The 17420-nt window shown below is 48.2% G+C and overlaps 1 protein-coding gene across 1 annotated transcript; it reads left to right on the forward strand.

The window, feature by feature from the left end:
• The first annotated feature begins 13184 nt into the window (after positions 1-13184).
• On the forward strand, positions 13185-16503 carry POP5 (POP5 ribonuclease P/MRP subunit). Its single transcript, XM_075898080.1, has 5 exons — positions 13185-13488; positions 13564-13706; positions 14014-14163; positions 14891-14974; positions 15175-16503. The coding sequence occupies exons 1-5, from the start codon at positions 13469-13471 to the stop codon at positions 15279-15281; spliced, it is 504 nt and encodes a 167-aa protein (XP_075754195.1). The 5' UTR covers positions 13185-13468; the 3' UTR covers positions 15282-16503.
• The last annotated feature ends 917 nt before the right edge of the window (positions 16504-17420 follow it).

Genomic DNA, 17420 nt, shown 5'->3' on the forward strand with positions numbered 1-17420 from the left:
CTGATTTGTGTCCATTGATTCTTTTACATAGGGACTTTCCAGTTTGGCTGATGTATATAGCAGAGGGGCATTGTTGGCACATGATGGCATATATTACATTAGTGGATGTGCAGGAGAATGAACCAGTGACAGTTTGCTGATCTGGTTAGGTCCTGTGATGGTGTTACTGGTGTATATATTTGAGCAGAGTTGGCACCGAGGTTTGTTGCATGGATTGGTTTCTGAGTTAGAGTTATTATGGTGCGGTGTATAGTTGCTGGTGAGATTATGCTTCAAGTTGGCAGGTTGTCTGTGGACAAGGACTGGCCTGCTTCCCAAGGCCTGTGAAAGTGAGGAATCGTTGTCCAGGATGGGTTGTAGATCACTAATGATGCGTTGGAGAGGTTTTAGCTGAGGACTGTAGGTAATGGCCAGTGGTGTTCTGTTGGTTTCTTTCTTGGGCTTGTCCCATAGCAGGAGGCTTCTCTGTTAATCTGTCTCCTCACTTCCTCGTGTGGGTATCGTAGTTTACAGAATGCTTGTTGAAGATCTTGTAGGTGTAGGTCTCTGTCTGAGGGGTTGGAGCATATGTGGTTGTACCTCAGTGCTTGGCTGTAAATGATGGATCGTGTGGTGTGTCCGGGATGGAAGCTGGAGGCATGCAGGTAAGCATAGTGGTCGGTAGGCTATAGGGTGGTGTTTATGTGACTGTCACTTATTTGTACAGTGGTGTCCAGGAAATGGACCTCCCATGTAGACTGGTCCATGCTGAGGTTGATTGCAGATCTAAAGGTAGCCATCCTGCAGCAAAAAACCTTCAGGACCAGACTTCAAAGAGAAACTGCTGAGCTACAGTTCATCTTCAAGTTTGACACAATCAACTCAGGATTAAACAAAGACTGTGAATGGCTAGCTAAGTACAAAAGCAGCTTCTCCTCTCTTGGTATTCACACCTCCAGATCAGCTACTAGAAGTGGGCCTCATCCTCCCTGATTGGATCCACCTCATCATCTCTAGCCTGATTCTGGCCTGCATATTTATAGCTGCCTCTGGAAATTTTCACTACATGCATCTGACGAAGTGGGTCTTTGCCCACGAAAGCTTATGCTCCAACACTTCGATTAGTCTATAAGGTGCCACAGGACTCCTCGCCGCTTTTGCAGATTCAGACTAACACGGCTACCCCTCTGATACTTGAAGATTAAAAGTGATTTATTAGCCAGGGAACAGGACCTACATCTTGAAGTCAACTAGGAAGGCTTAAACCATGAATGCAATTGATGACACCACACTCAGAACCAGTTGGGTTTGTTTGGAGATGAGCTTTACTTGAGCACCCCCTCAAAGGAAGTTGGGGGGATAAGAGAGACTTCAGTATCCATCCCTTGTTCAATTTTCCAATATCCAGTCTAATGCCATAAAGTCTAGTTTTTAATATCCCTAAATGCAGGCAGATATGGCAGGAGTCACGGAAAAGTCAGAGCCAGTTTGCGTGAACTGATTCTCCTGAGGACCTGAGCAGACACACTGAAAAGGTGAAACACATTATGTCAGTTCCTGGAGGCCTGGCTGAGAGTTTCGACTGCTGAGCACCAGTGCTTTGGCTTCCTATCTCTGGAGTGGAACTGTTTAAAGGTCAAGGACGATAAAGGATGCTAGAGCTCCATCCCCCCGCTGCATTACAAAAAGTTTCAGAATAAGAAAGGGAAGGTCATAGGATCCAGGATACTCTGAATGTTACTAACAGACTTAGACATTGGGGGAGGAAGATCATTGGGGTTTAACTATACCTAACTGCGGTCCCAGAACAAGCCCTGATGCTCGCTTATGGATAATAATTCTGGAACCTGCTATGGCAAATCTGAAATGCACTTTCTACAATTCTCCAGAGCATATGGGTTTATATCAGCCACTCCTTGCATGCTCTGTATTATTCATCAAATGGAATCAATATACAGATTACAATTAAAGGCACTCAGCCTGCTAAACTTTCCCAAGTAACCAGTTTATTCTGTAGCAATCCTGTAGCCAAAATGTATTTTTAGTATTGGTTATAAAACTGTAAATATATATAATGTATGATGTATAATGATTTGCTTATAAGTTCTGTATGCTTCTATTTCACCCTGTCTCTCGTGATTCGGCTCTGGTGAGGCCACATCCGGAGTATTGTTATCAAATCAGCAATGGAAAATTAGACACCACTCTCTACAGAAAGCCCATTGACTCATACAGTTACCTACATGCCTCCAGCTCCCATCCAGAACACACCAAATGATCCATCATCTATAGCCAAGCCTTTCGATACAACCGCATCTGCTCTAATCCCACTGACCGAGACCAGAAACTTCAGGAGCTCTACCAAGCATTTATAAACCTCAACTACCCACCCGGAGAAATAAAAAAGCACATTGAAAGAGCCAGACGAATACCTAGAAACCATCTACTTCAAGACAGACCCAAGAAAACCAACAATAGAACACCACTTATCTACAGCCCCCAACTTAAACCTGTTCAAAACATTATCAATGAACTACAGCCTATACTGGAACAGGATACTAAACTCCAAGAGGCTCTGGGGGAGAGACCCATAGTCTCCTATAGACAACCACCTAACCTCAAGATGTTTCTTACCAACAACCACAGGACATACCACACTAATTCCAATCCTGGTACCTTCCCTTGCAACAAACCCCATTGCCAGCTTTGTCCACATATTCACTCTGCTGATACCATTATTGGACCTAACCAAGTGAGTTATAAGATCAAGAACACATATTCCTGCGCATCCAGAAATATAATTTATGCTATCATGTGCCGAAAGTGTCTGTCTGCTATGTACATTGGACAAACATCTCAGACACTTCGCCAAAGGATCAATGCCCACAAAACAGATATTAGACAGGATCACAAAGAAAAAAACAATTTCTTGCCATTTCAACCAGAAAGGACATTGTCTCAATGACTTGATTATCTGCATCCTGCTTCAAAGGCCTTTTAAGACTTCACTTGAAAGAGAATTCTCTGAACTGTCATTCATGCTTAATTTCGACACTTTATGCCTAAGTTTGAATAAAGACTCTAATTATCTTACCCATTACAAAGATAGCTTCCCCAATTATCACCTCTAATATCATTAGCTCACATTTACCTCCCCCCCCCCCCGCATTCCCCTTCTGTTCTGAAATTTGATTTGTCCTTTTCATATGTGTTCATTTTTTTAAATTGTATCCTTTGGTATATATGGTTGTGACAATTTTCTTCCACTATTTGATCTGAGGAAGTGGGTCTGGCCCACGAAAGCTCATCACCTAATAAACCATCTTGTTAGTCTTTAAAGTACTACATAGTCCTGTTTTTTGTTTCATCCCTAGAGGTGTTTAAGTCTCGGCTTGACAAAGCCCTGGCTGGGTTGGTTTAGTTGGGATTGGTCCTGCCTTGGGCAGGGGGCTGGACTTGATGACCTCTGAGATCTCTTCCAGCTCTATGAGTCTATGATTCTATTAGATAATGTTTATAGTAAGACCTTGCTTCCTGTTAGCTTTACAAATTAAGCTGTAGCCCTTTGTCTGCATTGTAAATTAAGTTGTGTCTTTCAGTAACTATGTAATCCTTGTCTGAAACTCTGCAAAATTGTGTGGTGTGAGTGTAGGATTTGTGTGTAAGTCATCACAAATGCCCAAGTGGTCAAGAAGTAGGAAATTTGCAGATAATCAGGAAACATGCATTGTATCTGAGGCTGAATTACATTTGCAGTATCGACAACCCTGGAGACAAGCGGAGACCCCCTTCTCCCTAAGAGTGAGAGACAACAATGGGCATCCTGACAATCACTGTCAAAGGATAACTCTGGAAAACACAGATTAACACCTCCTAAGGATGGATGATTACAGCATGACACTGCAAAACCCCATAGACCCAAATGGGAACTTAAATGTATGAGAAGGGGAGCTCTGGCCATTGGAACTCTGGGTTTGATCCTGCATGCCAAGCCTCAGAGGAGCCTCAAAGGAACCACAACTCCTCGCTCAGTCAGCCTTGTCTGGCCAGTAAGACTCACTTGAGCCACAAGTGACTGGTAACTATGCACCATCTGCAGGACCTGGGGGAGAGAGGGGGAGGCTTGTCTTTATGAAGCATATGCTAACTGCTTCTCTACTGTATTCTCAATAAAAGTGGCATATTGCCTTTTCTCCTGAAAAAGATCCTATGTACTTCTTAGCATAACAATCCAAGATAAAGACTTATGTTTATAGATCATTTTTATTCCAAAGTTCTCCCAATGTTTTACAGGCCATCTACAACATGTTTACTAGGCAACACTAAGAGGGTACACTCTCATTCTCCGTCTTCCTTAACAGTGTGTGATTCCATTTTGAGGAGACACTCCGATCAAGTAAAGCTTGTTTCCTTTAGCGTCTTTTAAGGTATCCCACAGCAAAGCAATCCCTACCCACTGATGCAGCAACTCTCTATTTCGTCTTTATCCTGACCTGCTCTCCTGCTGAACTTCTCTGTCTTTATCTTTGATTTCCTTTTATCAGCAGACAACACTCTCTCCCCATGGCTGCTTATCCCATCCTTCATCCGTCTCTACACTGATGCATGAATTCAAGCTAGTGCGGTATGTTTGTTGAACTCGGCTTTGAAAAGCAAACAGTGGTGACCAACACTATTTTCAAGGTCAACATGCCCAGTTATACAGAACGCTACATCTGGAAGTTATACAGAAAACACGCCAGCTGTTAATGTTCCTGAGAAGAGAGAGAACCAACGTTGCCATAGCACAGACATACCAGATCCATGAGGATCCATCTCAATTCTATCAGCAAGGTCAGTGGAGATTTGTAGCTCAGCAGAGGTCAGGTGCTTTGGGCATCTTCATACACTCACAAGAATGACGTCAATGCCCACAAGGACATGCTCCCATAGTTAGAAATGAGCTGGAAGTCAGGACTTCTTGATTCTATTTCTGGCTCTCTCACAGACTTGTATGCAAGTTGTTTCATTTTGCTCTGATTTGCATTCCCTCTCTGCAAAATGGAAATCATACCACCCTCACAAGGAGGTTAAGAGTCTTCATAATTCATTACTTCTTGCAAAGTGCTCTGAGATTCTCAGATAAATGGCACCAGAGAAGGGCATTTCATTATCAGAACAAGTTCGATGCTCAAAGAATTTTTCTTCCCAAAGCTGTGGTGTAGGTGTGTAAATTGGATTACTAAAGGAAGCCTCGTTGCAACCTAAACTGTGAAGAGATTATCGATCCCTCCATAATCATTACAAGGTGATGAAGAAATGAACAGAGCCCAGGGCAGCCAGGCCAGTGTTGTCCTGCCAATTACTTTTTCCTGGATCTCCGATACTGGTTGCAATGCTATGTTGACAAGTGTGCTGTGCAGCAAACATACATGCTCTCATGGTCTCCCTGAGAGATTCCTACACTGAGTTCCCCTGTTCCAAGCAAGATCAGTGCTCTGTCGAGCCTGGCCAGAGTCATTAAGCATGTTCTAACAATGGCATTAATTGCAGCTAGTACAGGGATAGCTCAGGGCTTCTCTGCCTCTGTGTATCTCTACCACATCAGGACAGTGAAGCACAAGTGACATTTTGCAGGAAATGAAGCAGGACAGGACTCTCTCTAAACACTGTTTCCCCTTTGCTTTCTGTGTCTCTCCTAATCAGCCTCCTGGACTGAAAACAGAAGCCTTCACTTTGCACAGGGCCAAGCCCTGAGCATGCACGGTGCACATGTCCTATTGGATTACAAGGCAGAGCACTTTCACGTGACCCAGTCTGTCAGAGACCCAGCTGTGTCTCTGCAGAAAGTAAGGGAATGTGGGGGAAATGTGCATAAGCAACCTGAGTCCGCACAGTACAGTCAGAAGGCTGGACACAGGGTTCCTATATAAACAAGTTGCATAAGCAAGCTGATGTCATTTGGGATTTTCTGAATGGGGGGAGGGCACTTATGGATTATAACTCAGGACCCCAGTCTATAGGAAGGAAAAACATGAGTCTTGGTGTATCTAAAACATAACATCAGAGACCTTGATGAAACTAAAAGCAGAAAGAACAGATCAATATCATCTGGGAGCTCACTGCATCTATATGGGGGATGAGTTGCAGACACAGTGAATTTCCCTGACAGCCAGATTGTGGGAGAATTAGATGAAATCAACTGGGTACTGAAACTCAAGGTAATACAGCAGAGACCCGCTCAATACATCCTATCTTATGAGGGAAGCAGACAATCTATGACATTGTCAGGGCAAGATGATATCCTCAGATCTCACCACCTGTAGCAGGCAAAGGCGAAGGGCTGTTCACAAACCTATATTCAACTCCATGCTCCCCTCAAACCTAGTCATATCACAATCTGTAACTGCCATCAAAGCTTGGCCCAAAAACATGTGATCGCAGGTGGAGAGGAGTGAAGAAAGAAAAACCAGATCAGGAGAGCTGGCATCCATTTCAGAGGGCAGCAGTTTATCACCCACAACAGTATTTCCACTGAGTTTATCGCCATTCTCTCCGTCTAGAATTCAGGTCATTAGCGGCGATGTTTCCACATTGAATTAGCAATGAGCTCCCACTTTCTTCTATATCTTTCCCTTACAGCATGCCAATAGTTCCACGTGATTTCATTCCAAAGACCTCACTCTGTGAGGAGTTTATCCCATGAACCACAAGCCAGCCCCGTGAACTCCTCCTCCTCCTCCCCCCCACAATGCTCTACTTTCTCAATCTTTCATAATTAAAAACTCTACCTGGCGTCCCATTACACACCTTCTCTTTCGGCCTCCGCCATCCTCTCCCTCTTCGCTACCTCTCAAGCATTATTTCCTGCTTTCGCAGGTGATCTATCAATAGGCCAGAGTCAGGCTGAGAACAACTACTTTAGTGCAGCTCTGCCACTTGTATGTCTGTGGCTGTTTTCACCCAGTTGGACAGAGAGATACAAACCGGAGACACAGTTCCAAAATAAACAGGCCTCCTCTAAGGAGAATCTCCATTAGCTGGTAGTAGAATGGTTTTTATCCTGTGGACCAGTGGAGTAACCCACAGGCTAACATTCCATCTGGCATATGGGCAATACTGAACACACACACCGGACAGTACACAACTACAGGTATGTTCCACAAGGTGTGTTGCAAACAGCGTTGATATTCTGTCACTGGCTCTGGGTCTCCCGACATCAAAGCCAGCACAGGGCAGGAAGTGGAAAGATCCAACCATGGATGTGGCAGTGAGAAAATCCACTTCTACTTATAACAAAATATTCTCCAAGACATCTGGTCCTGTGGAGGACTTGCTCAGATAATGGTCTGTAGTACATCAGCCCTACCAGGGTCTCTGTGTGGAAGATGCAGGACCACCTGGTAAGCAAAATACATTGTTTATTTTTTTAAAGAAAGGGCTTCTCATTTTTTTTTGTTCTGAATAAATAGTATTTTGTTTCATGAGAGCTGGCTGATCACTGTATAAACGATGTCATTGTTCCTGAAAAAGTAAAACAGCAGGTGCTGAACTGAAGCCTGATTGGTTGAGGAGATCACTGTGAATTACAGTAGTTTGAAGCCCAGATCCCTGGTATGCAGGAAGATGATTGCAGGATCCTACATGAAGAAAGATGACAGCCTGAGACCTAAGTGCAGTGTCCTCAAGAAGGCCATGATGGAGTCAGAGGTGCGCTTAACATGGGAACTGTGGAACACTCCCATTAGCTTTAATAGAGGACAGGACAAAGCTTGCAGGATATCTCATTCACAGGCTTCAGTGCCAACTCAAACTACTTGTGTTTGTATTAATCATTAAGAGAGTGCATGAGAGTGGCATCAAAAGGAGAGCAGGCCAGAGGGCGGCACACAGGAGAGGGCAAATTGAGGGCAATAGATAGGGATGATTCATGTGTGATGTCCTGTGGAGCCATCTCATTCCTCAGGCTTTTATGAAACTTCCAGGTTTTGTACAGCCCAATCTGGACTTAGTGAGAAGGGAGTGAATGGCAGAGAAGCATCTTTTCATGTCTGCAGATTAGTACCACAAGCACAGACAAGCAGATTTTGAAGTGTAAATGAGGTTCCCCACAGGACCAGGCAGGCAAAGAAATAGAAGCCACAGGACACTGCCTTCCTCTCACTCCACTTGCTCAGCCAATTGTCTCTCTCAGAAGCAAGCAGTAAGCTTCTCTTGCATGAAGCCACCACGAGGCACAGCAGGCAGCCTGGGGAGCAGAAGAAATAGGGGAGAAATGGGAGTTATTTTGCTTGACAACCAGATGTGCTGTCACTGTTGCCATTGATTGTCAAACCCAAGACGGAAATCTAGGGCTGAAACATCATGTGTATCTAAGTTCCAAAGACAAGTCACAAAGTTTAAGGGCAAAAAGGATCGCCAAATCATCTAAGCCAGTGATTCTCAACTGAGGGTATGTGCGCTCCTGGGGTAGGCAGAGATCTTCCAGGGGGTATATCAACTCTTCTAAATATTTGCCTAATTTTATAACAGGCTACATAAAAAGTACTAACAAAGTCAGTACAAACCAAAATTTCATATAGACAACTACTTGTTTATACTGCTTTATATACTATATACTGAAATATAAGTACAATATTTATATTTCAATTTATTTTATAATTATAAGGTAAGCATGAGAATGCAAGCACTATTTCAGTAATTCAGGAAACTCCCACCTTACGATGGCCCGAGTTCCAATCCCCTGTACTTAACGGCCATTTTTTTAAGTGCGGAAGGGGCTGAAATCCCCACCTTATGTCCTCAGCCTACTGTAAATGTGGGTTCGAGTTACGATGCCCCCAACTTGCGACACTATCCCAGGAACCGATCGAGTCGCAAGTCAGGGGCAGCCTGTAGTATGCTATGGCTCTTTTGAATTTTTATGTCTGATTTTGCAAGCAAGTACTTTTTAAGTGAGGGGAAAGGGTTGCACAAGACAAATCAGACTTCTGAAAGGATTCAGTAATCAGGAAGGGTTGAAAGCCATTGATCTGGGACAACTGCCTGTATATATCACAGGCCACTAAACATCACCCAGTCACTCCCACACTAAGCCTAACTACTAGAATTAGACCAAAGTATCTCAGCTCTCAAAAAACAAACTATTATGCACCACAGGCAGAGAACACAAGGGACTGAGATGCTGGAGCAGCTGGAAATGGAATTGGTTAGAGATGGAACCTAAAAATGGCGTGGAATTGTATGTAGTTAATGAATAAAAGATCCCCTTGCTCACTGCCCTAACTGGAGCCTCTTGTTGTTACTTTATGTTCTTGTTCTTACTCACTTAATTCAAAGGACAATAGGATTGCGGGAAGCATTACAGGCAGGACTCTGAGTTGGAACTCAGCAGCTCTGCAGGTGCAAACCAATTTAAATTGGGGAGCTGGCTTGGTTCCCTTCAATCAGGAATTGAAGATGGAGGGGAGTGGCGACACAGTTGGGATTCCCCCAATTCTGCACCCCTGTAGCAGCAAGAACAGATTCCACCAGCAGTAGAATAGAGGGGTTTTATTGCTTTTCTAGGATACAGTACAGCATAGACGTGATGTGATAAGAATCAGGGCCAGGATGTTTCAGACCCCTTGGGTTAGGGGCATAGGTGTGCACAGCACATTTCATTAGGGTGTGCACCCAAATCATTTTTTTTAAATGTACTCTTTGACCCCCATTCGCCACGCCTCTGGAGCTAATACTTTCAGGGCAATATGGACACATGACCAGAAATAAAAGGTTTCATGTGACATCCCCCCCAAGGACTTTTCCCACCATCCTCCTACCAATAGGGATAAGTTTGGCCCTCACCAAACCCCCCTCATGCAACTATCCCACGACTGCATTAACCCATTGGCTGAGTCTACATTGGAACCCTTTTCCGGAAAAGGGATGCTAATGAAACCAGTCGGAATTGCAAATGCCGCGGGGGATTTAAATATCCCCCGCAGCATTTGCATGAACATGGCTGCCGCTTTTTTCCGGCTCGGGGCTTTGCTGGAGAAAAGCGCCAGTCTAGACGGGATCTTGCGGAAAATAAGCCCTTTTCCGGAAGATCCCTTATTCCTACTTGAAAGCCTTGCTCCACCCCTGCCTTCCTCATGCCCACCCCTTCTTTCAAGTCTTCTCCCAGCACCTCCCTTTCTCCCCTCTAGCCCCCAAAGCCCTTCCTCTCTCCTCTCCTAGCATCATCCTGTCCCCCGCTCTCATTGACACTTCCCCTCCTGCCCTTTTCCTCATTGTCTGCACTTGGCCCCCTGGCATTTGTGTCTCACCTCCACCCTGTCCCTTGGTGCCATCTCCTTTCTTCTCCTGACCTGTCCCCCTCCCCTCAGCACAAGCCCCTTCCTCTCTGACCCTTTCCCCCTATTTTTCCCTGCCAGATGGTCTGTAACAGAGTTCTAGGGTCGCCCTGACTATCACCCTTCTGGTGCTCCCCCTACTCTGTCTTTCTTAGGTTTCTCAGCCTCCTTTTGGGCCACAAACTCCCACCCCACAGTCTCTGGTTCCCAAAGTTCCAGCAGTCTCCCCATCACTTAGTGCCTGCACCGGGTCTGACTCGTAGGATTGCCAGGACAGTCTGGTTTTTGGGCCCTCTGTCCGGTAAAAAAAATCCAGAAAATACCCGACACATGCAATGTCTGGTATTTCCTGGTTTTCCGGCTGAGCGCTAGACTGAAGCCTGGCGGCAGCGGGGGAAATGACTGAAAGGTGGGGCGCAATCGGCACTGGGAGCCTCTAGTTGAGTCTGACTTCTTGGGGAGGAGAAGAAGCTCTATCTCTGAGCATGTTGTGGAGCTGCAGCTGGTAGGATTACCAGGTAGACCACCCCCCAAAAAACCGGACACACTTAATCATGGACCGGGGGGAGGATGGCCAGGAGAAAGGGGTTTGGTGGGAAGCAGAGCTGGTCGGGAGGCCAGGGGCCGCAGGGCTGGCCGAGAGGAAGGGGGGCCAGGGGAAGGAGGTGCAGGAAGCAGAGCTGGGGGGAAGTGTTGAGGAACGCCAGGTTGGCTGGGAGGAAGAGGGGGGATGGGAAGCAGTTCTTGGAGTGCGGGGGCCAGCCACACTGCCCCCGACCTCAGCCCCACTCCTCCCCGGACCAGCCGCGCTACCCCCGACTTCGGACCCCCCCCTCCCTGGGCCAGCTGCGCTGCCCCTGGGTTCCCCCGACCCAGCTGTGCTGCCTCCGGGTCCGCCCCCGACCCCAGCCACGCTGCCCTCGACCCCGGCCCCCCTCCCTGGACCAGCTGTGCTGCCCCCGACCTCCCCACTCTGGGTCAACTGTGATGCCCCCGGACCAGCCGTGCTGCCCCCCGATTCCCCCGACCCTGGGCCCAGCCGCACTACTCCTGACCCGAACCCCCCCAGCAGCTGCACTGCTCCCGATCCCCTGCCCAGAGCACGCCCCCACCTGCCCGGGGTTTAAACTTACCTCTCTTGCCTAGGACGCGGGGTGAAGATGCTGCTCCCTGCCACCTGTTTCTGTGAGGTCCTAAGACCCGCTGGTTTTGGCTGCGCATGCGTGGCAAACCCTGCGCAGCGTCCGTTCCCCAGCGCACCAGGGCGGCCCTTTGAAACATTTGGGTGTGCCTGGGCACACCCGGCACACCCCGTGTACACACCTATGGTTAGGGGTCTATCACCCCTAGCCCTCAGCCCCAGTAACCTTAGTCTCTCTCCCTCATGGTTCCAGCCTAAGACTGACCTTTCCCCCAGGGCACACTTCCTTTGTCCTGTCTCTTTCCTTAAAAAGTAGAACCGGTTTGGCCACTGTCCTGAGGCCCCTCTTGCTGGGCTGTGCTTACAGACAATCGCCAGCGGGGATCCTCCACAGCCCACCGCCCAAACATTGCAACCAGCAAGGTACTGACACTACATCACAAAATGTGGGGGAGTCAGTGGGAATCACACATCACCACACAGGGGGACCCCGGGATACAGAGCCAACATCCTCCCCACTATGCCACAAGGGGTCATGGAAATGTGGCAGGGGCAGATGAGGACAGAGGAGCTCGGGGAGGGGGCCAGGGGAAGATAAGAACAGAGGGGCCGAGGGAACGGAGGAGGCGGGGCAGATGAGGACGGAGGGACCAAGGGGGTCCAGGGCAGATGAGGATAAAAGAGCCGAGGGGGGGGCGGGGCAGATGAGGACAAGTGGGCTGGGGGGGGCAGGGCAAATGAGGACGGAGGGGGCAAGGGGGTCCAGGCCAGATGAGGACAAGAGGGCTGGGGGGGCGGGGCAGATGAGGACAAGGGAGCTGAGGGGGGGTCCAGGGCAGATGAGGACAAGGGGTCTGGGGGGGCAGGGCAGATGAGGACAAGGGGTTTGAGGGGAGGTCCAGGGCAGATGAGGACAAGGAGGCTGAGGGGGGGCGGGGCAGATGAGGACAAGGGAGCTGGAGGGGGCGGGGCAGATGAGGACGGAGGGGCCAAGGGGGTCCAGGGCAGATGAGGACAAGGGAGCTGAGAGGGGGCGGGGCAGATGAGGACAATGGAGCTGAGAGGGGGCGGGGCAGATGAGGACAAGGGGGCTGAGGGGGTCCAGGGCAGATGAAGACAAGGAGGCTGAAAGGGGGGCAGATGAGGACAAGGGAGCTGGGAGGGGGCAGATGAGGACGGAGGAGCTAAGGGGGTCCAGGGCAGATGAGGACAAGGGAGCTGGGGGGCAGACAAGGGAGTTGAGGGGGGCAGACGAGGACAAGGGGGGGCAGGCGAGGGGACTAAGGGGGCAGACGAGGGGGCTGAGGGGGGGCAGGCGAGGGGGCTGAGGGGGGCAGACGAGGACAAGGGGGGGCAGGCGAGGGGACTAAGGGGGCAGGCGAGGGGGCTGAGGGGGGGCAGGCGAGGACAAGGGGGGCAGGCGAGGGGGCTGAGGGGGGGCAGGCGAGGACAAGGGAGCTGGGGGGGCAGATGAGGGCGGGGCGGGGCCGCCTCTCACAATTGCGGTCGGGGGGGGGGGTAAGTCTGCCCGGCGCGAGAGGGGAGGCGCTGCCCGGCCGGAGGCTGCGACCGGCCCCTCGGGCCAGCGGCGGGGCGGGGCGGGGCGAGGCCGAGGCCGGCGCTCGAGAGCCGCTAGCTGCCGGCGGGGGCCGACGCTGGGGGCGCCCGCGTGTGGCCCCGCCCCGGCCCGGCTGGCGCAGGCGGCGCGAGCGGGAGGCCTGGGCGCTGCGCGAGGCTCTGCTGCCCCCGCGCGGGCTGGCGCCGGCCGCAGCGGAGGGCGGGGGCGGGGCTCTGCGCCACCAGGCAGCAGCAGCAAGGAGGAGCCCGCGCGCTCGCGCCCCCTACCCCGCCAGCGCCGCGGCCCAGCACGCAAAAGCGCACGTGAGCCGCCGCGCCATCGCGGTGTTTCTCGTCCCTCCCCCCGCGGCGGCGTGCTGATTGGCTGCGGGGGCCAGCGGCGACGCTCCCATTGGCTGAAGCGTGCGGCGGACTCCGTGTCCCGCGCGCCAGTGCGCGCGCAGCCGAGGCGGCGATGGTGCGGTTCAAGCACAGGTGAGGCAGCGCTCCCTGCTCCGCGCGGCCCCGCCCCCTCCCGTCGCGCGCTAACGCGGCTGCCTCGCCTTGCAGGTACCTGCTGTGTGAGCTGGTGTCCGAGGAGCCGCGCTGCCGGCCGTGCATGGACGAGCGGGCGGTGGGCGCGGCGGTGAAGGAGGCCATTGCCCGCGCCCACGGGGACTACGGGCTGGCGTGCTGCTCCATCTCCTTCACAGGTGCGCGCCCGCCCGACCCCCGGTCAGGCCAACGGGGGCGGGGGGGTCCTGGAGGCCAGTGGCTGCTAAGGAAGGAGGGCTCGGGAGGGACTCGCCTTGCCCCCTTGCAGTGGCTTGTTTCCTTTTAATGGTGTGGCTGCACGAATGTGGAACTAGAACATGAGCTTTTGCTTCCTCCCTAAAAGCGACTTGGAACTTCAGCAGTATAAGAGAGGAGGTTCTGTGAATAAACCAGCATTTCTGAATTACACTCTAATGTTAAGCAATTAAATGTCATTTGTACTAATCAGTTATTTTCTGTGCCCAGTGAAATACCTGAATGCCTACACAGGCATAGTTCTCTTGCGATGCCGAAAGGACTTTTATAGGCTCCTCTGGTCAGCTCTTCCCTTTGTCACTTACTTAGAGAACAGGAACCAGCGCTATTCCTGTTTTTTCAACACATTACATGTTGGAGGTAAGGTTTTCAAGAGTGTTTTTGGTAGCTTGTGACACTTCAATCTCAGAACTTTGAGATCTTGAGTGTCTTACTATTCTTGCAATGATTAGAAAGTAGTGAAGAGCCCTGTTGTTTAATGTTTCTAGTTGTGACAGAAGGTGCGCTCAGATTCTGCCTCACTGAGGCTAATACAAATTTCCCTTTAATGGCTTGAAATAGATAATCCAAAAGCTAAAACATTTTTTGTTGTGCTGAGGCCTCTATACCTCTGGTATTTTTTTCATTCTGCTGAATTGTTCACTACTCTGTTCATTATACTGTTTAAAAACAAAAGCCCACCTACTTTGCATGTGTGACTATTTTCCTAACCCCTATGAATTCAGTATTTACATCAAAGAGCTGGCCACCCCCATCAAACTTGGGTACCATCTGTCCTCAGGAAACTTTTGATTAAGTCTTAAATGAAGGAAAACGACACCTGGTATTGCTGCGGTTTGCAAGTTTGGGCAAATAAGTGTTAACAAATATCAAACGGTGGGAAGTAAGAGTTTTCCTTGCTGTTCAGCCTGGTTTCTGTAGTTTATGGTCTGTGATGTTCTTGTTTTTTGATCCATAACACTCCTACTTCCTGGTTGAACAGGGAGAATACATTATATCATTAAAATGTACTTTTGCTCTGCTCTGTAGTGTTTAATTTGCTTTAGTTCTCTATCATACAGACTTTGTTCCCTTGTTTCTTCAACAGGGACAATAAGAACATGTCAAAAATTTTTAGTTCAGTACAACAGGAAACAGCTCCTGCTACTATTGCATAATTGCACCAGTGAAGGTAAGCGGCTGCTCTATTCCTACCTTTCAAAAAGGACTTTGTTACACATGGACTTTTGGGGACTTGGGTGTTGTTGCAGCCTCTGGTTATTTGGTAGAGCTGGCTGTCTTATCACTGTAGCTATGTAACTCTGTTCTTCCCTCTGAAACCTATTGAATAATGAATTTTTTTCATACTATGCCTCCTCATCATTGTTACAGAGGAAAGACAGTCCATCCAGAAGTCTCTGCTAAGCTGTTCCCTTACAGAAGTGGAGGAGGAGCATTTTCACAGTGGAGATGAAGAAGACTGTGTAGAGACAGACTGAACATAAACTTTAAATCTAATGTGGTGCTTTCTGTAAGGCACTGGGAAAACTACCCTGTTAAAAGATGTCTTGGGCTGCCTGCCCTGTGCTAAGTAAATGAGAATCAAGGCATCTCTAACTGTATTTTGATCTTGTGAAAATAAAGGAAAGGGTAAAACGATTTCTGGTGAAATCACTGGGCAGCAGCCTTAAAATTCAGCTAATGCAGCACTTTTATTTAAGCAAAAGCCTGAATCTCTTCAAGCCAGGAGAGGGGAAATGGAAGGCTACCTTTCAACAAGTTGTCCCCTGGGACACAAATTCTATTAGTTAGAGCTTGCTTAGTTTTTAAAACAGGCCTAAAGACTGCTCTAGGTTAAGCTCCTCCTCCAACTATACCTATCTCTGGGAATCATTCCGGTATTAGATCAGGATTACTTTTTTACAGTAGCTGAGGTGAAACTGAGTTAGTATCCCATAGAGGTTATTTCTTTGAGGATTGTTATAGTGCCCTGCTTCTGAAGTCTGTGGCTAAACCTGTTTGACAGTTAGATGTCTTGAGTAGCTGCCCTGCTACCATCAAGAGACAATACTTATGTCTGGGTATTGATTAAAATGTGTTGGTAATGTATTCAAACTGCTGAGTAAATTGTACTGAAGGAAAGATGCACCATTGCTGCTTTGAGAATGAATCATCCTGAGAGTGGGTGTTTTGCTCTCCACTATTTATGGAAATTCAACCTTCATAAAGTTTAGGCTGCAAAACACCCAGGGCTAAAGCGCATAGCACATCCAGGTTAAAATAGTCATAGCTGTCAAGGGAGGATTGGAGGCATTGTTAAAGGAAAGTTCTATGCATATTTTTATTCAAATTGCCTCAAACTAATTCAGTTTCTCAAGTGGAAGAGCTGGTATAGACAAGCTTGAGAGGGTGCTTGACCAGAACTCATTAAGTTTCTCTTATTTGCAAGAATATGTTGTGGGATGTTTTAGGTGAATGCTTTTATAAACAAAGCAGTTTGTACTCACATGAAGAGACAACCAGTTGGTGTTAAGTAAAATGGGAGCACAAAGGAATGTAATGTATAGATTTGATGTTTTATGACCGTGAGAAACGTTCAAGTTTCCTTTTATTCCCATCTCAAAAAAACCTCCACAAAACTGGGACTGGAAAAGAAAAGGGCAACAAAAATCAGGGGTCAAGCTGTAACAGGTTTCAGAAAGGTAGTGGTGTTAAGTCACTTTCAGCAAAAACAAGTTGGATGACATCTAAAAGTGAATTATCACAAAGGCTTATGTTCTAATTTCTTGATTAATTAGTCTAAAGTACCACTATTCCTTGTTATGCTTCCTTATGAGTGATTAATAGGATTGGACCTTGCAAATTGGAAAAGAAAATGGGGGGGAGGTTTGAGCCTATAAAGTGACTGGTGTGGAGAAAGTAAATAAAGAATTATTTACTCACAAACTAAAGCATCAAGCTTAAACAAAGGATTTCTTCACACAACACACAGTAAACCCATGGAACTCTGCGAGAGGCTGCTGTGAAGGCCAAGACTGACAGGTGAAGGGAGGACAGGTCCATCAGTTACAACTAGGCAAGATGACAGGGCACTGGGCTAGACAGACCTTTGGTCTGGTGTAGTATAACTTTTCTTAAGTTACTAGAAAAAGTCTGGCAGATCGTTCTGATATTAAGGAAGAGCTGAAGAGGAACTGACTGTAGTTCTTCATACTAATAACATGCTAGAGAAAAGTTCAGACACCTTTAAGAGTTCAACAGCTCCCCTTTTCTTAAAGGGGGGGTGAGATTCACTGCACAGAGCAGTGGTTCCCAAATTTTTCAGCATCACCACCCCCTTTTTGATTTGAGAAACCCTCATGCCCCCATCCCAAAAAAATAGCAACACTCAGGGTGGGATTGATGGGGTATGTGTAGGGCTGGGTTGCCTCACACCCCCTCTGGAATTTCTTCAGACACCACAGTTTGGGAACCCATGGCATAGTCTCTTCCAGCATATCCAAGACAGACAAGACTAGGGATGCCTCCCTCATCCCTGCAATGCTGCTTCCTGCTGCCAGAATGCTTATTCCCCAGGGTTGGGCAATGGGGCTAGGGTGCATATTAAAGTACAGGGTTAACGTAACACAAATAGGGTT

This window comes from Pelodiscus sinensis, chromosome 15 (genome assembly GCF_049634645.1).
Source record: "Pelodiscus sinensis isolate JC-2024 chromosome 15, ASM4963464v1, whole genome shotgun sequence".
Taxonomy (NCBI): domain Eukaryota; kingdom Metazoa; phylum Chordata; order Testudines; family Trionychidae; genus Pelodiscus; species Pelodiscus sinensis.